The 23,427-nt window shown below is 45.5% G+C and overlaps 1 protein-coding gene across 5 annotated transcripts in view; it reads right to left on the bottom strand.

Moving 5' to 3' along the window:
* Nucleotides 1–23,427, bottom strand: part of sugt1 (SGT1 homolog, MIS12 kinetochore complex assembly cochaperone) — a 141,917-nt gene that overhangs the window by 117,252 nt on the left and 1,238 nt on the right. For 2 of the 5 annotated variants that reach the window (XM_038817717.1, XM_038817716.1), the window contains exon 3: nucleotides 6,873–6,942. In XM_038817717.1, coding sequence (XP_038673645.1) covers nucleotides 6,873–6,942 — 70 coding nt within the window. Of the gene's footprint in view, nucleotides 1–6,872; nucleotides 6,943–12,462; nucleotides 12,554–14,918; nucleotides 14,964–15,422; nucleotides 15,589–23,427 lie in introns of those variants that run through there. The other 3 variants (XM_038817719.1, XM_038817720.1, XM_038817718.1) reach the window with 3 other exon arrangements.

Genomic DNA, 23,427 nt, shown 5'->3' on the forward strand with positions numbered 1-23,427 from the left:
TCCCTCTGCAGACTTCCAGTATCCTCTGCACTTTTTGCTTTACCACTCATCTTAGTGTCATCTGCAAACTTGGACACATTGCCCTTGGTCCCCAACTCCAAATCATCAATGTAAATTGTGAACAATTGTGGGCCCAACACGGATCCCTGAGGGACACCACTAGCTACTGATTGCCAACCAGAGAAACACCCATTTATCCCAACTCTTTGCTTTCTATTAATTAACCAATCCTCTATCCATGCTACTACTTTACCCCTAATGCCATGCATCTTTATCTTATGCAGCAACCTTTTGTGTGGCACCTTGTCAAAGGCTTCCTGGAAATCCAGATATACCACATCCATCGGCTCCCCGTTATCTACTGCACTGGTAATGTCCTCAAAAAATTCCACTAAATTAGTTAGGCATGACCTGCCTTTAACGAACCCATGCTGCGTCTGCCCAATGGGACAATTTCTATCCAGATGCCTCGCAAACCACTCGTCTTGGTTCATTAGCGCTCCTCACTAATGAACCGGTGGGACGGGGGGAGGGAAGAGAGAAAGAGTCCAGCCAACTTACCGGTGTCACTGGCATTCCCATGCTACCATGTTCTGTCTATTGTCCTGGAGATGCGCCGGTTTCAGGAGAACTGAGACCGGTGTTGTCTCCTTGGTGGCAAGCCTCGGGTTGGCCTCCAGCGCTTCCTCCTTCTTAACAGTGCCCGTGGGACAGAGGAGCAGCTGGAGTGAGCTCCCACGGCCTCGGGAGTCATCTGGCACTGCCAGGCCTGGATACTCCCCATTGTCTGCATCATTGTATGGACGCCCTCAGCAATGTCCTCAGTGACTGGGCCATGCTCTGCAGTGCCGCGCCAGTGCCCATCTGTATCCGGGACACGTCCCTCAGCGGCTGGGACATATCAAGGCCCTCAGCCATCGTCATCACAGACTGAGCCATGCCTTGGACACCAAGACCCAGGCGTTGTTCTCTCCACCCCGCCGGAATCACACGGCTATGTCCGCTCATCTGCATCAATTCTGGGAGAACCTTATCGTGAGGTTGGGACCCAGCAGATCTCTGCCTTCTTCGATGTTACTGCCTCCACCTGATGTGCATCAGCAACTGTGTGGTGTTTACCAGGTTGTGCCCCAGGAATCAGTCAACTAACGTCACCCTATCGTGAGGTTAGGACCCAGCAGATCTCTGCCTTCTTCGATGTTACTGCCTCCACCTGATGTGCATCAGCAACTGTGTGGTGCTCACCAGGTTGTGCCCCAGGAATCAGTCAACTAACATTACCCACCGAGTATGCCGTCTGCGCTGATGGAAGATGCGGGCGTGCGCGCGTCTGCACTGATGGAAGATGCGGGTGATAGCTGTGATGCCTCGCCGTTGGTCTCCTCGGAGCTCCCTGCTGAGGTGGTCCCTTGGGTGATGGGGGGGGGGGGGGGGGGGGGGTGGAAACGACTTTTGATGGTTCCGCCCCATCAGATGGAGATCCTGTGAGACAATGGGCATGTGCTCTGAGAGAGAGAGGATCATCTGTCTGACTTGAGACAGGTCATCTGGGCGAAGGGGCAGTGTATCCTCACTTCTCGCACAGGCCAACCGCGTGATTGCTCTCTCCTCAAGCAACTCCGCGATTTCCAAGGCCTGTTCCTCAGAGGGGGAGTACTTTAATCTCTGGGACTCCGTCCCTGTCTTGGTCCTTTTCTATTTATCATGGGCTATCGTCTCCTGCAGGGACATAGAGAAGACATTGTGAGCCGCACAATCCTCGATGAGTCAATGTGGTCTATAGAAGGTGGCATTTATGGGCCACACCTGGGCATTAAGGGGTTGTGCTAGTGGGTGCCAGGGGGTTCTGAGTTACAAGCACAAAGGTCGGATGTGGGAAGTTTGGGGGTTGGGGGGGAAGGGACAGGCAGAACTGATGCCAGGAGGTGGTAACTTTCCCTTGCAGTTCCTTGGAGGTAGTTTGTCTTGTTCCTATGTCAGACGACATCACTCTCAGTCATGCTGCCAACACTGACAGCCACTTCCAGTACCTCCCAGACGGCATTGCTGATCCTGTTGGTGGTCCACTGACACCCTCAGGGAACAAGATGACCCACCTCTCATCCACACCGTTGAGAAACCTTGTGAGGTCACCATCCTCAAAGTGAGGAGCAGGCTTGCGTGCTGCTTTGCTGGGGTGTTGACTTGGAGTGAGTGGTGAGGTCGCGCTTAAAGGCAACTCCTCTTTGTCAGCGGCGAGCTGCTGAGGCCCAAGTCAGGAAAATCAGACAGCAGGGCAACCAATAATGTTGAGGATCTAAGTGCTGTTGAATACAGACTGCGATCTCACCCATGTGGCCGACACGAAATACCCTGACAAACGCATCCAAAACTGGACTTCAGAATTTTTCTGTTGAACTGCGCCCAATATATATTAAAATAAGTGTTTCTGATTCTAATCTCGGAGGGACACCACTACACAAGTCCCTCCAGTGTGATAAAATAACTGTCAGTACTCTCTGCTTTCTGTCTCTTAACATATTTCATACCATTGTTAGCTCTCCCTCTTAAATCCTATGATTTCAAATTTGCAAACAGGTCTCTACTTGAGCAAATGTCTCCTGAAAATCTATATACACAACATCCATTGCCCTTATTCATCAATCCAGTTTTAAAAAACTAACGAGATAGCTAGGCATGATTTGCATTTAATAAATCCATGTTGGCTGTTATCAACTGAAAACATCTTTTCCAAATGACAAATAACGTTGTCCCAGTTTATGGTCCCTAGAAATTACTCCACTACCAATGTTGGGCAAACTGAACTGGTTTATTTCTCTAATATCTTGAGCAGCGGCACAACATTATAGCTTGGATAAAAGCAAATTACTGCGGATGCTGGAATTGTAAACCAAAAAGAAAATGCTGGAAAATCTCAGGAGGTCTGGCAGCACCTGGAGATTGAGAAAAGAGCTAACATTGAGTCCAGATGACACTTTGTCAAAGGGTCATCTGGATTCAACGTTAGCTCTTTTCTCTCCCTCGAGATGCTGCCAAACCAGCTGAGATTTTCCAGAATTTTTTTTTTGGTGACATTATAGCCCTCGGGTTCTGTGGCACACTGCCATCTCAGCACCACCTTCTGAAGGACAGCTCACCAACACCTTCTGAAGGGCAACTCACCACCACCTTGGTACACCCACAGTTCTGTCAGGGAGGGAATTCCAGGATTCTGATCCAACGTCAGTTGAAGGAACAATGATATTTCCAAGTCAGGATGGTGAGTGACTTGGAGGGGTACCTGCAGGTGATGTTCCTAGGCATCTGCTGCTCGTCCTTCTCGATGGTAATTGGATGTGGGTTTTGGAAAATACTGCTCAAGGAATCTTGAGGTGTTCCTGCAGTCCGTCTTGCAGATGGTACACAGGCTGCCACTGTTTGTCGGTGGTGAAGAGAATTAATGTTTGTGGGAGGGACAGCAATCAAGCTTTGGCCTGAACCGTGTCAAACTTGACTGATGATGGAGCTGCACTCATCCAGGCAAGTGGAGAGCATTCCATTACACACCTGACTTGCGCCTTGTTGATAGTAGACAGGCTTTGGGGGAACCAGGTGGTAAGGTACATGCTGCAGGATTCCTAGCTCTGATAGCCATAATATTTAAATGGTTAGTCCAGTTCAGTTTCTTATCAATGGTAACTCCCAGGATGTTAATTGTGGGGATTCAGCTACGATAATGCCATGGGGCGATTTGGTTAGATCCTCTCTTGTTGGAGATGGCAGTAGCCTGGAACTTGTGTGGTGCAAATATTACTTACCACTTGTCAGCCCAAGCCTGGAAATTATCCAAGCCTTGCTGCATTTGGATATGAACGCTTCAATATCTATGAAGTCGTGAATGGTGACCAACAGCAAACATACCCACTTCTGACCTTACCATGGGAGGTTATTGATGAAACAGCTGAAGATGGTTGGACATAGGACACTACCCCAAAGACAACCTGCAGTGATATCCTGCAACTGAGTTAATTGACAGCCAACCACCATAACCATCTTCCTTTGTACCAGGCACGATTCAGAGGAGAGTTTCCCCCTGATTCCCATTGACTCCGGTTTTGCTAGGACTCCTTGATGCCATACTTGGTCAAGATTGTTGAGAAAGTTTCAAACTCATCTTTTGCATAATTTGCTGGGCTCCTCCATCATGGAGGATAGGGATACTTGTGAAGCCTCCTCCCCCAATGAATTGTTTAATGTTCTACCACCATCCATGGTTAGATGTGGCAGGACTGTAGAATGTGGAACTGATCTTAGGCAGCCAGTGGTTAACACCACCAGGGACCCATGATCAATTCTGGCATTAGGTGATTATCTGTGTGGCGTTTGTACGTTCGGCCCGTGTCTCTGTGGGTTTCCTCCGGTTTCTTCCCGAAATCCAAAAATGTGTAGGTTGGTGGGGTGATGGGGTTGAGTATAGGCAGGAGAGTGGGCCTGGGTGGGTGCTCTTTCAGAGGTCGGTGCAAACTCAATGGGCCAAATGACCTCCTTCTGCACTGTAGGGATTCTACGGCATGCTTTGAAATGTAAAGCAATTATTTTATATTCAACACAAGTCTTGATTCTGTAACCATATGAATACTTTAAATCACTGCTCAAATGGAGTTTTACGACCCTTCCTCTCGACCTTTGTCAAGGAACCCCCTTGTTGACCAACTAGCTTTAACTTCTCATCTGGGAATGACATAAATGATAAATTTTTTACTGAATTAAGTTGAGCTTCTAGCTCGATTATAAGCTCAACGATAGGTCATCCATTGTTTAAAGTTTTAAAGGTCATCCATTGTTTAAAGTTTTAAACCTCTCAAGTTTTTAAGATGAACGTTTTTTGTCCAACTGCAATTAACTCCAAGCTCATTTGATTTGTATTCACAATATGGTTATAAATTTTTCAGAGATATTTCAACTTAATACTAATTTCTAAATTAAAAAGTTATATTCTAAAACATATGAATTATGAAACTACGTTTTGCAACACCGAACATGGATAACCAAAGTTTTGTGAATTTACTCAACTGCTTTCATGGTCCTGGAGAGGTTGGTGTCCTTATAGTTCTCCTTATTCATAATATATTTCCTCTTTCGTATACAAAGTGAGATCTAATTGTCTCTGCTCCACCTATTCCTGACGTGGAGCTGTCAGCATTGGACTGGGGTGGGCACAGTAAGAAGTCTTACAACACCAGGTTGAAGTCCAAAAGGTTAGTTTTGAATCACAGCTCCTTCATCAGATGAGTGAAGAGGTAGGTTCCACAACCTGATCAACAGGTTCGGTTCCCGGCTGGGTCACTGTCCGTGCGGAGTCTGCACGTCCTCCCCGTGTTTGCGTGGGTTTCCTCCGGGTGCTCCGGTTTCCTCCCACAGTCCAAAGATGTGCGGGTTAGGTGGATTGGCCATGCTAAAATTGCCCGTAGTGTCCTAAAAAGTAAGGTTAAGGGGGAGTTGTTGGGTTACGGGTATAGGGTGGATACGTGAGTTTGAGTAGGGTGATCATTGCTCGGCACAACATTGAGGGCCGAAGAGCCTGTTCTGTGCTGTACTGTTCTAAATTCTAAACCACATATATAGACAAGTCAATGATGCAAGACGATACTTTGAATGCAAATATCTGCAGGTAATTAAGTCTTTACAGGTCCAGACGGAGCGACTGGAGAGCGGGATAAGCACAGGTTAAAGAGATATGAATTGTTTCAAGCCAGGACAGTTGGTAGAATTTCACAAGCTCAGCCCGGTTGAGGCCCTACTCACGCATGCAGAACTTGGCTATCAGTTTCTGCTCAGCGATCCTGCGTTGTCATGTGTCCTGAAGGCCGTCTTGGACAATGCTTACCGAAGATCAGAGGCTGAATGCCCTTGACTGCAGAATTGTTCCCCGGCTGGAAGGGAGCATTCCCACCTGGCGATTCTCGCGCGATGTACGTTCTCCTGGAGGAAGCTCGCTAGCTGATCCATCGACCACAGGGCCAGCAAGATCAGGCCCTGACCTTCCGCCATCTTCCCCCGTGGCGCAGACACACCAGCTTTCGACTGTTGTTCTCTCCTTTTTCGAACATTTCTGGTCCACAAATCCATACACTGGTGGGATACTCTCTTCTTCCACCCCACCTGCATCTTTTACAATCTCTCAGCTCTACTGTTAGCTGGGGGAAAAGGTCCAAAAAGTCTACCACAAGCAGGAGCCACGAAATGTGCGACCACTCATACCTTGGCAGCCACCAGAAGTTCAAGAAATGCAATGTTTATTTAATCAAGTTTTGAAGTCAACCTCTGTCAAATTAGGTTGTCTGGGCATTGCTATATCCAACCGCCAATTACTCGAGTAGTTGCAGTGCCAGTATGCCTCACCAATCTGCCTTCTGCTCCTCAGATCATACATATTTCTATTGTTAACTGCCTTTAATGTATCTAAATGTTTAAAATATATCAGTAACAATTCTTAAAACAAAAAAATTCATTTCAGTTCATAAAGGATTTTAACAAGTCAAAACATTATGTAGGATACATAGTAAATACAAGCAATACGTTCTATACCTTACATTTTTTGAAGGACACTTTGGCTTTTTGTTCAGCTCACATTTCTTCAGATTCATATTGACATGCTTGACAAGTAACTGCAATTTATCTCAAGCAAACATTTGCAATCCTGATCTTTGATAAATTTGCTGACTTGCAAATTTCACATGCACATGAGAAAGTCGATCACAAACATCAGTTTCTTGGTTATGTAAAATATAATGAAAACATAGCTCATAGGTTAGCAGCTCACTGTTCCCGAATACAAGGATGTTAGGCAGTGACAGAAATACATTTCCCCCACACACACAAAACATACTCACCCTTTTTTAAGATATGCTGAAGCATAGTTTGGTTTCAACTGGAGCGCTTTGTTGGCATCTTCAACAACCTCTATAAAACAAGACGGCAATATTTAATCAAGTTAAAGCATTTTGTTTAATTTTAGAATCTGACTTCATCCAGTAACCCAAGCCTTTAACGAATGAGCAATTTCACTAAAATTCAACTTTAAAAAAGGTGCCACTTTACTGGGAAATAGCATTCTAATTATAGTATAGGTTTTGTATGTTTCATATTCATTTTGTTTTGGACACAGCCCTTTCAAAATCTCTATATTTGAAGACTTTCTTAATGGTCTTTATTGTAACAACTTAGTGTTTTAAAACGCTAGGATAGTGCATTGTGACAACATCAAAAGCACCTCAAAATGTTGCCCAATGTGCAATTCAATCTATTAACTATAGGCCGAAGTCTCCAAAGGGATTAACAGGATGTCAATTTTAAATGAACCAGTCTCGGTAACTAAACACACTGTACCTTACAAAAGACAGGTGAACTGCTGAATTGTCATCCAGACAGCTATCCCGAAAGCTTTTCATTCTGGCTTTGATCATTTAGATTTTACTGGGTAGGATTAGTAGTTAGTAGATCGCTTGCAACATTTCCGACAAAAAATTAAGACATAGGAAAAGACATGTCCAAATCCACACCAAACGTAGTAGCCACTGAAAATTGTACATAATTTAAGCTACCAAATGCCAATTTTGAACCAGAAAGACAGGAAAAGACGAAGCAAACATAGGAGCTGTCAGGCTAATAAAGAGTCACAGAATCATCAAGTACTGGGCAAAACCAAATAGAAAAGCCAGATCTTCGGACTGGACAAAATATCTAAATTAACAGTCAACCACCCATTCACAGGGTTCAGGACATCCTGAAGGGAAACCTTTGATGGCGTTCAAACAGCAGGAAACTGATAGATAAATAAATTTCAGAAAATTCTAATTATTTACTTGCTCATAGAAATAGATTAAAATAAAGTATGGTGAAAAACAAGTGGTGAGCAGGTGTTCTAATTTCAGTTACCCAAGGGGAAAGTTAGGAACTATAAGGGCATATTGTTAACAATGTAGTTAGCATAGGCAAGATAGAAGCAGCTTCAGGAGCTAACAAAAGATTTTTATTCTTCCATTAAACACGAGTGTCACCATTAAAGCCAGCATTTATTGCCCATTTTTAATTTTCCTTGAGAAGATGGTGGTGAACCGGTTTTCTGAAGGCTAGTCCTTATTGTGTAGGTGCACCCATGGCATGGTACTCAAAATTGTTGGGGACAGTTCGTTGGATATATTCAAGAGGGAGCTGGATGTGGTCCTTGCGGCTAAAGGGATCAAGGGGTATGGAAAGAAAACGGGAGTGGGATACTGCATTTGCATGATCATATTGAATGGTGGTGCAGGCTCGAAGGGCCGAATGGCCTACTCCTGCACCTATTTTCTATGATCCATGGCTTTTAAGTTTGGCAAACCCTGCCCTAAAAAGATGTTATGAACCTCAGATTTAAAATCATTGATCTAGCATCAATTGACTTCTATCACACCGTTTCACTCCTAAAATATATTGTATCGGCAGCAACTTGGACCTCCCCATCCACAAAGACCTTCAAGCCCCAAACAACTCACCACATGGCCCTATGAAGTCCCTCTAGACATAAATTGAATGACACTGATGACACCTGGAGAAAAACTTGGAAATGATTCACACTTCAAAATTAATACATAGTCTTTAACCCAATATCTCAACAGCCAAGCTTCAATCTCCCCAGATCAATATGCTTGAGTTACACCTGCGCTCCAGTGGGGCATGGATTGGTTAGGGAATTTGACAATTAAACAAAAGCTTCTGCCCCAGAGTCATATGAATAAGAGAAGACTTCTATGTCCGACTCTGATTTTTAGCTTATGTCACCTATTCAGAGACTCCCTACTTGAGGAAAGTGTTACTCGATCTATTCTACATGTTCCCTTCAATACTTTGACAGCTTTAAATCGGTTAAATTCTAGGGAATACAATCCTAGTTTGTGTAATCTCTTCTCTTAATTTAACTCTTGGAATCCACCATCAATCTGGCAAATTTACACCACACTCCCTCCAAGGGCAATACAAGTTGTGGTGCCTAGAACTGATTGACGAAGAGAGAGAAAACAATCTTGTCCCCACACTGCCACTGCCCTTTTAACCTTTGTTCCTGCTGACAAATCTAGATTTACAAAACTTTACTCCCTCCACCACTGATGCAAAGTAACAGCAGTGTGTACCATCTACAAGTTGCCCCACAGGATTTCACCAAGTCTCCTTGGACAGCACCTTCCAAATCCATGACCAATACCATCTAGAAGGGTATTGGGCAGCAGACACATGGAAACACCACCACCTGAAAGTTTCCCTCCAAGCCACTTACCATCCTGACTTGGAAATATAATCTCTGTATCTTCAGTCGCTGGATCAAAATCCTGGAATTCTATCCCCAACAGCACTGTGGGTGTAGCTACACCTGATGGACTGCAGAAGTTCAAGAAAGCAGCTCACCATCACTTTTACGAGGGCAATAAGGGATGGGCAATAAATGCTGACCTAGCCAGCAAAGCCCACATCCCTTGAATATATATATATTTTTACATGCCACTTTAGTAAAAATGTTTTTTGTGTTTAACCCAAACTCTGGATAACATCAGGGAGCTCAATTAAAGTTATACTGCACAATTTGCTTTGAATAAATCCATGACTGTCATTTATCTTTAAATGTACTTTAGCCACACTAAATTGCCTCATAATCGGAAAATAATTAGGTACTCCAGATTTATAAAAGAAAAAAATTAAAAAGTGCAGCAAGTTCAGGAGCGGTAACCCTACCCTTTCGTTACCCTTGGCACCCTCCCTGCCCATATAAACTCGTAGATCACTGCCTCCAATCTCCGGAAGGTTGGGAGGGTCTGAAAAACAAACAGGAACCTTGACAGCACGTTCATCTTTATCACCTGCACCCTCCCTGCCAATGTCAGGTGCTACATATCCTACCTCACAAAATCCCCCTTAATCTCCTCCACTAATGTTATCAAATTTCACCTGTACATAGTCGTCCATTTTCGTGTCACCCGAATCACCAAACCTCTCCCCAGCTACCTTAAACGGCAACACCTCCAAATTGGCCCCCGCCCCGTTCGCCGGAAACACCTCACTCTTCCCGACATTTAACTTATACCCAGAGAACGCCCCAAACCTCTCCAATAATCGCATAATCCTACCCATACTCTCCAGCCGATCCAACACAAAACAACAGGTCGTCCGCGTATGACGACCCCGGTGCTCCCTGCTCCACTTCACAATCCCCCACCACTTCACAGACCCCTGAAGGGCTATCGCCAAAGGCTCGACTGCCAGCACGAACAGCAGTGCCGACAACAGACATCCCTGCCTCATTCCCTTGTGTAGTCCAAAACTTGGTGAACTCATCTCATTCGTACGTACACTTGCCACCAGGGATACATACAAAAGACCCACCTCGGCCAAAGATTTCAGCCAATTCCCATGATCCTCAGAATACATCCCTGGTACACATCCCTCCATCCTCCCCACCAACAACTTAGCTAGTACTTTCAAATCAGTATTCAACAAAATGGGACTGTACGACCCATACTCCAGTGGATCCTTCTTCTTCGGGATTAGTGCAATCGATTCCAGAGTCAGCGTCTCTGGCAACTACCCCTTCTGCAATGCCTCCCTAAACATCCCCAATGAGGTGCCAACTCTGCCACAAATGCTTTACAGAACTCAACCGGGAAGCAGTCTGGCCCCGGGGCCTTCCCCAACTCCAGTGCCCTGATCACCTCCCTCAGCTCCAGCTATTCCAACGCATGCCTGTTCCCTTCCTCCAACCCGTCCAGAAACCACTCCATATCCCTTCCTGTCCCCCCCCAGTTTGGCTCTATACAGCTTCTCATAATACCCTCTGAACACCTCATTTCTCTTCCCGGCTCTGACACCACCGCCCCCTTCTCTGTCCCCTCCCATTCGCGGTCTCGCTTTGCCTAGGGCCACCTCAGAATCTTCTCCTTCTCCATGAACTTGTGCACCATCACCGCCCACAGTGGCTCCCCCGCTCTTGATTTCTGCTTCAAGGACCTGTAGGCCCTGTCCACCTCTGGGGCCTTGTCTAGCATCTTCTCCTCCACCAGCCCGGCCAGCATCCTCAACAGTGGTGCTCGTTCCTTCCACACCTTCTGGCAGACCCACAATTCACAAGTTTTGCCGCATGGATCTGCTCTCCGCTCCTCCACCTTCACTCGCATAGATAATGCAGAATCTTGGACCTCTGCCTCCAAAGACACAATCCGATTGCTACAGTCATACACCACCTTCTCCACCTCATGCAGTGTCACCCCATGTGCCTCAAGGCACTTCTCCACCCAGTCTAGCGATCCTCGCAGGAGGTGCTACTGCTTCCTCAATCGCCTTCGACCAGTCACCATGCATCCTTTGCTGGCCAAATTCCTCCTTGATGAATGCCATCAAGTGCTCCGCCTGCGCCTTTAAAACTGATGGCGAGCCTTCATCCTCCTGCATTCTCAAAATTGTTGCTGCGCCACATGTCCCCTCCAATTCCTTAGCCAGGTCTTTACCTGTTTTTTGCCGGGTCTGATAGCCAGTCAACATGTCAATCTTGGGAAGAACCTTTTCTTCTGCACCTTCCGCACCACTTTTCTGCCAGAACTACCCCATTATCGGGTGTAGAGTGCTGAAACCAATGCCTTTGAGGGAAAGCTGCCCTGTGTGCGACTATTCACTCCATGGACACGACCAGAAGTCCATGGCTATCATGGTCACCCACATTCAACAAAGTATCAATTTTCTCCAGGGTTATGGTCCTCAGAAACCACTTTTATTGCATACAAAAAGTTAAGGGAACGAATTCCCTCTGCTTGCACAGAGGAATGCAAAATAAAGGAAAAGAGGCAGAATCCCAAGATAATAATATCACAAAGAGACTTACATTAACACTGCAATAAAGTTAGTGAAAATCCCCTCGTCGCCACATTCCGGCACCTGTTCAGGTACACACAGAGGGAGAATTCAGAATGTCCAAGTCACCGAACAGCACGTCTTTCGGGACTCGTGGGAGGAAACTGGAGCACCCGTAAGAAACCCATACAGACACGGGGAGAACAAGCAGACTCTGCACAGGCAGTGACCCAAGCCAGAAATTGAACCTGGGACACTAGCGTTGTGAAGCAACGTTGCTAAGCACTGTGCTACCGTGCCACCCTGCCAATGTCTTCCTACTTTACATTACTTTGGATTTCTGGGCTATCACAAAAAAGGTTGAGTGCCTGTCCCTACAATAATAAGCAAAGGCCAAGGGGTACCATGTCAATGAAGCAGGATTCCTTGAGTCAGTGTACTGATTTGAGCACTCCAAGAAATAGCTCTTAAAAACCCTGACTACACTAGACTTACTTACTGAACAGCCAAAGGAGGTCAGGCTGCAAACACCTGACCAAGTCCAATCTGTTTTTGTTCATAAAGACATTATTTGTCAGCATTCTATAATTAGGATAACATTGTTAAACTTACCTTTATAATTCTGAAGCAATAAATATGCATAGGCTCTTTGGCAGTAATAATCTGCTTTATCAGAATCCTGTTCTAATGCTTCAGTCAGCTCCTGGAAGAACAAAACTGCAGTTCCTTAGCAACCCTACTCAAACAAAACTACCAAGACTCAGTTCTAAAGTAAAACATTTCAAGTTTGGCTAATAAACAAAAATGCATTCCCACAAAACAGAAAAAAAACTAATAATGGACCATGTTATTTCTAGTAAGGCACATAGATAAGTAAGCTATATTTTCTTTTCACCAAGATAACATTATGCACAACCTAATGATTTTGTCATAAGTCACATGGTACACGTGGATTACATCGAGTCAGTAGGAGCTGCATACAAAACATTTAATCCTCCAAGAATATTTGTGTTTAAAGACATGAAACATCTGCTTTCGAAAATGTAAAGCATGGACCATTTTATTTAAATTACATATTTTAATTTGCACATCGATCATATAATTACATGACCACATTTTCACAAATTGCTTTCAATGAGTTTTTAAGCAAAACATATTCTCACATTTTTTCAAAAAAGATAGTTAGATGAAAGATGGTTAATATTTTTCATGCAGTTGCTTTCAGCAAATGAACAATACCAAACCAAATTACACTCCGCAGTGGGAAGTCTTTTGATCCTGGTCTCGGTGGGTGGGTGAGGGTCGTGCAGGAGAGGCTTTTCATAGAGGTATTTGTTTAAGCCTAGATTTGAAAGTACACAGAGATAGAGATAAATAGTTCCCGATATCGATAGGAGGAGGTGTAACTGGACACTTGTCAATGGACTTGGTTTTAAGCAGGAGGGTTGTAAAGAAGCAGAGAAAATTTTGTCAATGTGGACTGCAGAGCTAAAAACACAGCTGCAAATGGTGGAACAAAGGGGAGAGTGGACAAGAGGAAGTGAAAGCTTGATTGTTTGTAGGGCTGGAGATTCAGTAGAGAAGGGACCGAAGATGCGCAGGAATTTAAATACAACGATGAGATTTCAAAATGTGATATGTTGGGAGTCCCAGATCACATCTAGTATCATCCTCGGGTTAATATCCTAAATAATTTAGTAATCTAACACCTAACGCACTTCCTTTACAAGAGTTTTGACCTATTCTTCCCGAGGTTACTGCTTTGAAGGGAAGCAGAACTTAAAGGCTGCACGTTTCCTTTCCTGAACGTCTTTACCCATTACATCCAGTATTACTACCACTTGCCTGATCTTGTCAGTATCATTTCTTCTTGTCTTGGAAGGCAAATCACAAGGGCAGTCTTTTATCTGGCACTATAACAAGACAACTTTATGTGTCTGGAATTTTCTGTTAGAGTCTGCCTACTTCCCTTCTCTCTTGCCCCACAGTTTTCCCTTCCTCCAACTCAGGGTTTTACCAAACTGTGGGTGGATTGCAGGTGCGAGTCGGGATGGTCATGGAGGCGAAGAATGCCGACCACGGCCAGGTTTTAAATGTAAATGATGTAGTCTTCTAGCCAGAAGACTCGGGAAGAGAGGTCACGCGCCCAGAACGTACACTGACGTTATGCTCATATGTGCGTGCTTTTGGCGCGAAATCACGTGTGAAGTTATCGTCGCTACTTTACAGAAAAGTTTCAGATTTTGAAAGAAAGATGTGGGTAAAAAATCCTTTTGAGTTTGAGAGCCCAGAGTCAATTAATTTAATACTGACTCCAAATTAAGACACTGAACTTCTGAGCCTCAACTATGACAGCACATGAAAAATATGCCACAAGTCCACGAGGGTGAGAGCATTCTGGAGTATCCAGTGCTAAGTTTGCAGAGTTGGATTTTCCGTCCTCACAAAGAAGACGACGACAACGCAAAGGAACCAGCTGAACTCTATACCTAATATGCGCTTTGCCTTCTCCTCCTTGAACCATGATTGGAGTGAGATCGTGAGGACCAAGTAGTATCATTTGTCACATTCAAGGTAACAGGGCAGCCACAACTGCATCTACCTCCAGCACTTTCCAGATACAAACTCCTCTGCTTAAAATGATTTTCCTCTATTACCTCTGGTTCTTCTGCCTTGGACCTTAAACTGATGCATTATGGTTCCCAATCCTTCAACTAATGGGAACAATAAACGATTTTGAACACCTCTATCATATGCCCTCTAAAACATCTCTTCTCCAAGGGGAACAGTTACTGCACCCTTTCTAAAGAATTTGACATAATACTCCAATGGAGATTGAACCAGTAAGGTTCATTATAACTTCCTTATTTTTGAACTCTAATGTAACTATAAAGCCCAGGAACCGATACGCTGCAAAAAAAAAAAAAAAAAAAATTGTTTTTAAATATCTCAACCTGCCCCGCCAACTTCAACCTCAAGGTCCCTCTGATCTTTGTCCTCTTATATTGCCTTTCATCATTCTCTGTACTAAAATGTATTACTTCACACTTGGCCGCATAAAATCTTACCTGCCATGTCGGTTTCAACAGCCTGTCCATTAATGTTTGAAAGCTATTATCATAACCCACACAGGGCGTGAATTTCTCTTCCCGTTGTCCCTTGCGGAGTCAGAGCTTCCCTTGTTAAGGAGGTGTAGGGGACTCAATCTATGTTGACCAGTTCGGTACCAACCTGACAAGGCCAAGCCTTGTAAATAAACCCAAGTTTCTTTGATACAACAGAGTGTGGACTCTACATAACCTCAAAACTGGAGAAGGGGAGTAAATAGTTTGCTGTCGACGCTGCAGCGCTGTTGGTTGAGACACCTCCTAGACTCTGTAGATCCAGGTCGGAACCTTTTTCTTTGCCGTGTCATTGTTTGGGTGGTTGGATGCGTTTGACGCAGGAGTCAAGGACTGGAATCAATACACAGAGCGAATGCAAATAACATCGCGGAAAATGATCACCAGACAGTAAGCTTACTGACTGCTTGTGGCACCCATACGTTCAAGGTAATTTGGAGCCATACATACCCGGCAGCGCCTGACACCCACACCTCTGACCAGCTTGTGGGACAGCATTTCAATCCAACACCATTCATTATCGTTCAGCAGTATTATTTCAATACGGCAGAAGATTCTTAAGACATCAGTCAACCAAATTTATGACCCGACAGAAAAGAATTGCTAGGTTCTGCGGGTATGCATTGTCTGAGATGGTGCACGATCATCTGGTTTGCAATGTCACAACATGGAGACGCAGAAAAAGCTCTTGGCCAAGCCTTCCCTGAATCGGCAGAAGGCACTGCATCTCTCCCTTATTCAGAGTGCTGAGTGTAGGGTGCGGGAGATGCAGGGGATGGAGGTGAACAACCTGGGCATGGTCCCTCCCATGGTGTCGCCCCTCACCCAGTCCAACCGGCAAAAAGACTCATCTATGGTCGCAGGCCCAGCTGTCACGTCAGGAGACATCCTTGGAGACCACTGAAAGAGATAAGGATATGTGCTCAGTGCGCGCCACTGGTCCAGGCGCAACCGTAGGCAGCAGTCACAGCTTCCCAGCAGGCATAGGCGTCAGCCTCGGGACTGGACTTTTCATCAGGATGAACCAGAGGAAAAGGCTATGATGCAGTACAATTGTGTGGCGGCACCCAGTGTGGCCCCATTAGAGTTCCAGTGCAGTTGAATATGGAGTTGGATACGATGGTGGTCTCTGTTGTGACACGGGGTGCCTTTGACCGCATAAAGCGGGTTGTGCAGATTGGGTGGCGCCGATGGGTGATCCCCATCATGAAACTGGACAGAACTGTCCTTCTGCGTGTGGATTATAAACTGCTTCAATACTGCATTTGCTACCCATGCCCTGCATCGAGGATCCTTACATTAAATTAGCTGGTAGATACTAATTCACAAAGCTGGATAGGAGTATCTGCAACTCGGGACAGGTGGTCCCGCAAGTACATTACAATGAATATGCATAGGGGACTCTACAAATACACCTGGCTTTCTTTCGGTGTGTCGTTGTCATGTGCCATCTTTGCGTCATGGACAATATCCCGCCTGGGTTGCCGCACTTTGCAATGTATTTGAATGACGAACTGATCACAGGGACTACTGACCAGGAGTATTTGGAGGGCCTTGAGGCGGTGTTGCATCACTTCCCAAAGTATGATGTCTGCCTGCATCTTGCAAAGTACACGTTCCAAACGAAGGAGGCCGTCTACTTAGGGTATTGAGTGGACTGTGACGGCTTGCACCAGATTGTTGAGAATGTGTGCACCCTCCAGTTGGCCCCCACCCTGAAGGACTCCATGGAACTTTGGGTTGGTTAATTACGATGGGAAATTTGCCCTGAATCGTGCATACATCTGCTCCTTAAACGCCAGGCTGGGTGTGGAATGCTACCCAGATGGTGGCTTTTCTGAATGTCAAAGGACGATTGTCATCCTCAGAAGTAGACTCATTATGATCCGGCCAAGCCTTTAGTCACCACACGTGACGCATTATCTTATGGAATTGGGGCTGTCCTACCCCATCAGATGGCGGTCAGGAACAGCCGACCGCTTTTACCCCTCATACTCTGGCTGCGGCCGAATGCAAATATCCACAGATTGAAAGGAGGATCTGGCGGTGGTCTTCAATACGTCTACGGCCACCATTTCTACATCATTACTGACCAGAAGCCCTTGCTAGGTCTTTTCAGTGAGGGCAAGGCAATAATGCCCATTGCCTCAGCACGGATCCAGCACTGGCCATGTTACTGGCTGCTTATGAGTACTCATTTGAGCATCGGTCGGGTAGCCGCATTGTGCTACTGACGCACTGAGCGATCTACCTTTGCCAGCCGAAGCTGTAAGTGAGACCACCCCCCATCCCCACAGGACGAAGTGATCTGCACCTTGAATTTCTTGGGACTAACTACCAGTCACTGCATTACGTGTCCTGCACTGGATTCCGATAGACCCAGTTCTCTCCAAGTTGCGGTATAAAGTGTTATATGATAGCCAGCATCAACAAGCTGGAGGAGAGTGGTAAGCCTTCTCTTCAAACTTGACTGAACTGTGTGGAGATGACAGCATTCAGCTATGGGGCATGCAGGTTGTATTCCGATGGAAGGTCAAGAACTCGGCTTGAAAGACCGTCACAACAGAACACAGGGGTGTCCAAAATGAAGATGTTGGCGCGGAGCTATGCCTGGTGGCCGTGCCTGGATACAGACATCGAGAAGATGGCTCAGCAGTGTTCTGTCAGGAGCACCAAACATTACCTTCAGCCATGACCCTTCACCCTTGGGAGTGGCCGGGTTGTCCTTGGGCTCAAGTGCACACCGATCTTGCTGGTCCGTTCCTGGGCTTGATGTTTCTTGTTTTAAAAGACACCCATTCCAAATGATTGGAGGACCACAGAATGATGACAATCACCTCCCATGCAACTGTTGTGCGGTTGCATATATTTTTCGCGACGCACAGCATTCCGGAGGTCCTTGTAATGGACAATCGCGCTTCTTTCATTGAGTGAAGAGTTCTCGGCGTTCCTGAAGGTCATCAGAATTCGGCGTGTGCATAGTGCTCCGTACCACCATGCGTCAAACGGGTTGATAGGCCTTCCAGGCGTATAAAAAGGGGCTCAGAGAGCAAGTATTCGGGTTTGATGGATCACGCACAAGGGGTGACTGGAGTGGCCCTGGCTGAGATGCTCATGGAGTGACGGCTTTGTACCCAGCTTAGTTTGCTATTCCCCGATATCAGCATGATAGTGCGGTAACAGGAAGCTGCGATAACAGGGAGCTGCAAGGGCACTGCCTTGTTCAACAACAGATGCCTGGCATTTTACAGCTGGTGACACAATATTTGTCCGCAACGTCACAGAATTGTTCGCTGGCTCTCTGGGATTGCCTTCCACAAGACAATGTGACGGCTTTGTACCCAGCTTCAAGTCCACGGCCAGCTGAAGAAAAGGCATCTGTATCACCACCGGTCGCGGAGACTACACCTTCGTAATCTTTCCTGGATTGTCAAAACCCAATTTCAGATCAGTCTGTTGTGGCACTCCACGGATGTTTCAATGCCTATTTGCAGAACTTTGTCCTCTTTAGATTCCAACATGGAAACACAGGCTTCAGACATCTCAGCAAGTCTGGCAGCATCTGTAGGGAGAGAAAAGAGCTAACGTTTTGTGTCCGATGACTCTTTGTCAAAGCTAACAGACAGAGAAAGTGGGAAATATTTATACTGTGGAGTGAGAATGAAAGATGAGTCATAGCCACAGAAACGCAGGGAAACCGGGTGCTAATGGCCACAGATACGAAAGGGGAAAGTGTGTTAATGGCAGTCCCCAGAGAGGACAAAAGATGTGAACGGTCAAACAGCAGGGAAACTAACATCAGAGGATGAACTGTAGGTGTGGGGGGAGGGGAAGGGGGAAGCAAAGAGGAGAAAGATGCAGGAAAAGTGGATAAGATTGGGGGGGGGGGGGGGAATTAAGTGTATATTAAGAAAGAAATGGTAAAAGAGAGTTAAAATGAAATGAAAACAAATGGGTCGAGGTGGGGCTAATCATCTTAAGTTGTTGAATTCAATGTTCAGGCCGGAAGGCTGTAGCGTGCCTAACCGGACGATGAGATGTTGTTCCTCCAGTTTGCGTTGCGCTTCACTGGAACATTGCAGCAGGCCAAGAACAGGCATGTGGGCATGTGAGCAGGGTCTTTTGTTAAAATGGCAAGCAACAGGAAGGTCAGGATCCTGAATACACACAGACCGAAGATGCTCAGCAAAGCGATCACCCAGTCTGCGTTTAGTCTCTCCGATATGGAGGAGACCACATTGGGAGCAACGAATGCAGTAGATCAAATTGGAGGAGATGCAAGTGAAATGCTGCTTAACCTGGAATGAGCGTTTTGGGCCTGGAATGTTAAGCATGGAAGAGGTAAAGGGGCAGTGTTACACTTGCGATTGCATGGGAAGGTGCCATGGGTAATGGGAGAGGTACTGGGTATGGTGGAGGAGTGGACTAGATTGTCTCAGAGGGAACGGTCTCTGCGGAATGCTGACAGAGGGAGTGAAGGGAAGATGTGTTTGGTGGTAGCATCATGCTGCAGTTGGCGAAAATGGCGGAGGATTATGCTTTGCATATGGAGGCTGGTGGGATGAAATGTAAGAACGAGGGATAGAGGGACTCTATCCTTGTTCTGGGAGCGAGTGGAGGGGGCAAGGGTAGTGGCGCGGGAGATGGACCGCACACTGTTGAGGGCCCTGACCACAACTATTGTCCACTCCTCCATACCCAGTACCTCTCCCATCACCCATGGCACCTTCCCATGCACTCGCAGAAGGTGTAACACCTGCCCCTTTACCTCTTCCATGCTTAACATTCCAGGCCCAAAACACTCATTCCAGGTTAAGCAGCATTTCACTTGCATCTCCTCCAATTTGATCTACTGCATTCGCTGCTCCCAATGTGGTCTCTTCTATATCAGAGGGGCCAAACACACACTGCGTGATCGCTTTGCTGAGCATCTTCGGTCTGTGCGCATTCAGGATCCTGACCTTCCTGTTGCTTGCCATTTTAACAAAACACCCTGCTCCCATGCCCACATGTCTGTTCTTGGCCTGCTCCAATGTTCCAGTGAAGCGCAATTCAAACTGGAGGAACAACATCTCATCTTCCGCTTAGGCACGCTACAGCCTTCCGGCCTGAACATCGAATTCAACAACTTCAGATGATCAGCTCTACCCCACCTCGACCCATTTGTTTTTATTTCATTTTAACTGTCTTTTACCATTTCTTTCTTTAATATACATTTAATTCCCCCCCCCCCCCCAATCTTATCCACCTTTCCTGCACCTTTCTCCTCTTTGCTTCCCCCTTCCCCCACACCTACAGTTCATCCTCTGATGTTAGTTTCCGTGCTGTTTGACCTTTCACATCTTTTGTCCTCTCTGGGGACTGCCATTAACACTCTTTCCCTTTGGTATCTGTGGTCATTAGCACCCGGTTTCCCTGAGTTTCTGTGGCTATGACTCATCTTTCATTCTCACTCCACAGTATAAATATTTCCCACTTTCTCTGTCTGCTAGCTTTGACAAAGAGTCATCGGACTCAAAATTAACTCTTTTCTCTCCCTACAGATGCTGCCAGACTTGCTGAGATTTTCCAGCATTTTCCCTTTCATTTCAGATTCCAGCATCCGCAGTAATTTGCTTTTCTTCAGACGTCTAACCCATATGGGACATACGTGGTGGGATGATCGTCTTCTTTGTCCCTTGCGGAATACGAGCTCCTCTCCCTTATGTTGTATATAAGGTCAGCTAGTTCAGCACCAACCTGACAAAACCTGGTTGGGAACTACTGGCCTTGCTAATAAACCCATGTTTCTTTGCTACAACTCGGTGTAGACTCTCCATAACTTCATAAAAGCTATCACTAACTTCTTCAGTTTTAATTCTTCCAGGCTTGGTGTCATCCCAAAATTTTGAAAATGTCACCAGCACATCAAGTCAAGATCTTAAATACAGATCAAGAAAAGGAGGAGTCCTAATGGATCCCCACATTATATCTTCCTCATACAAACAAAAACATTACTTCCTTTTAATTCTTTCACAGGATGTGGGCATTGCTATCTGGGCCAGCACGTGTTGCCCATTGCCAATTGCCTTTGAGGTGGTGGTGAGCCAGCTTCTTGCTGCTGCAGATTAGATGGCCTAAGTACACCCACAGTGCTGTTCGGAAAGGAATTCCAGGATACTGACCCAGCAACAATGAAGGAACGGCAAGATAATTCTAAGCCAGGATGGTGTGTCGATTGGAAGGGAACTTGAAAGCCATGGTGTTCCAATGCATCTGCTACCCATGTCCTTCTCAATGATAGAGGTCATGTGTTTGGAAGATGCTGCCTTGGCGAGTTGCTGCAGTACTGCTGCCAGTGTGCGGTGGTGCAGGGAGCAAGTGTTGAAGCTGGTGGACAGGGTGCCAATCAAATAGGCTACTTTAACCTCAATGGTGTCAAGCTTTTGAGTTTCGTTAAGAGTTGCATTCATTCAGGCAAGTATTTCATCACACTCACTGCAGGATTCCCAGCCACGACCTGCTCTTCCAGCCATACTGGAAAAGTTTAATTTTTGGTCCATGGGAACCCCCAGGATTTTGATAGTTGGGGACTCAATGATGACAATGACATTGAATGTCAAGAGGAGTTGGTTAGATTCTCTCTGGATGCAGATGGTCATTGCCTGGCGCTTGTGTAGCACAAATGTCACATGACACCCCAAATCTCAATTTTGTCCAGGTATCGCTGCCTATGCACATTGCCTGCTTCAATATCTGATAAGTGGTAAATGGTATTGATTGCACATTGCATCATTACAAAGTAGTTTACTACAGCTGCACAAGGCCTTGATGAGACCACATCTGGAATACTGCAGAGATTAGTTCTCTTTGTTGAAAAAAGATATAATAGTATTAGCAGTACACAGAAGGTTCACTGAACACATTCCCGAGATGAAGGGCTTATCTGTGAAGAAAGGTTGAACAATTTGGACCTATAACCATTCAAGTTTAGAAAAATGAGGTGATCCTTTTTGAAACATACAAAATCCCGAGGGGACTTGACAAGGTAGATACCAGGAGAATGTTTCCACTTATTATGGGGAGACTAGAACTAGTGGGCACTTGTGGGCACAGTTTAACACTGAGACCTGGAGGTGGAGGCTGGGTCATTGAATTTGTTTAAGGCAGTTTTGGACAGATTTTTGACAAGGGAGTCAAACGTTATAGGGGGCAGACAGTCAGCCACGATTTATGAATGGTGGAGCAGGCTCAAAGTGCTAAATGACTTTCCCCTGTTCCGAAGTCATATATTCTTTTGGTTGGCAGAGGAGATCGCCATAGGAAATTCTGTAACAAAATGTTAGGAAGGAAGACGCTGCAGGACAGGGCAGAAATCAAGTTTTTTATTTTTTAATAAATTTTTACAGGATATGGGCTTCGTTGGCTAGGCCAACATTTGTTGCCTATCCCTAATGGCCCTTCAAAAGGTGATGGTGAGCTGCCTTATTGAACCACTACAGTCCATGTGGTGTAGGTACACCCACGGCACTATTAGGGAGGGAGTGACCCAGCAAGTGAGGGGAACTTCCAGGTGGTGGTGTTCCCATGTATCTGCTGCCCTTGTGGCCAATGACTGGTGGTCCATCCAGTTTCATTCATTTTTTGACTTTGCAGCAGTTTGGCACAACTGAGTGACAATTAAGGCTGTAGATCAGGCAAGGACAAGATTCGTATCAAAGGTATTAGCAAACCAGATGGGCTATTACAACACTCAACAATGGTTTCATGTTCACCATTACTGGGACAAACTTTTGATTAATGACTAAATCTTAAATTAAATTGACATTCCACTATTTTCACTCATTGGATTTGAATCAGTGTCCCCAAGCCTGAGCATCTGAATTACTAGTCCATTGACATTAGCACTATGCCACAGCCACCTCACTAATCTGTTTCCTATCACTTAACCAACTTCATATCTATGCTGCCAATGTCCCTTAGATGTGGATGTCACTGGCAAAACCAGTATTTATTATAGTTTCATGGCACCATCAACAAGACTAGCTTGTAATTCTAGAGTTTTTTTCCCTTTAAAATTAAATTCAGATTCCATCAACTGCTGCAGTGAAATCTGAAAGTATCAACTAGTTACTCAGGCCTCTGGCATACTTCAGTGACATTGCCACCAGGCCAACATCTCACACATTAGCTCTCCCCCATTTTATTCAACTGGCTTTGACTGTGTTGACAAGCCTGTTAAGTGGCACTTGATCAAATATCTTTCAGAACTCCCATGCACACATCACCCTCATTAACCATGTAACTCCCATGCTAACTTTCCTTATTTAACCCACATCTCTGCAAGCAATTTGTTCATTTTGTCCCAGATCATTGCTTCTAGAAGCTTCCCCACCACCATGGTGAAACCAACTGGCCTGTAGTTGCTGGGCTTACTCGTAAACCTTTTCTGGAACAAGAATGCAATTTGCAATTT

The sequence above is a fragment of the Scyliorhinus canicula genome, chromosome 14 (assembly GCF_902713615.1).
Source record: "Scyliorhinus canicula chromosome 14, sScyCan1.1, whole genome shotgun sequence".
Classification (NCBI taxonomy): Eukaryota; Metazoa; Chordata; class Chondrichthyes; order Carcharhiniformes; family Scyliorhinidae; genus Scyliorhinus; species Scyliorhinus canicula.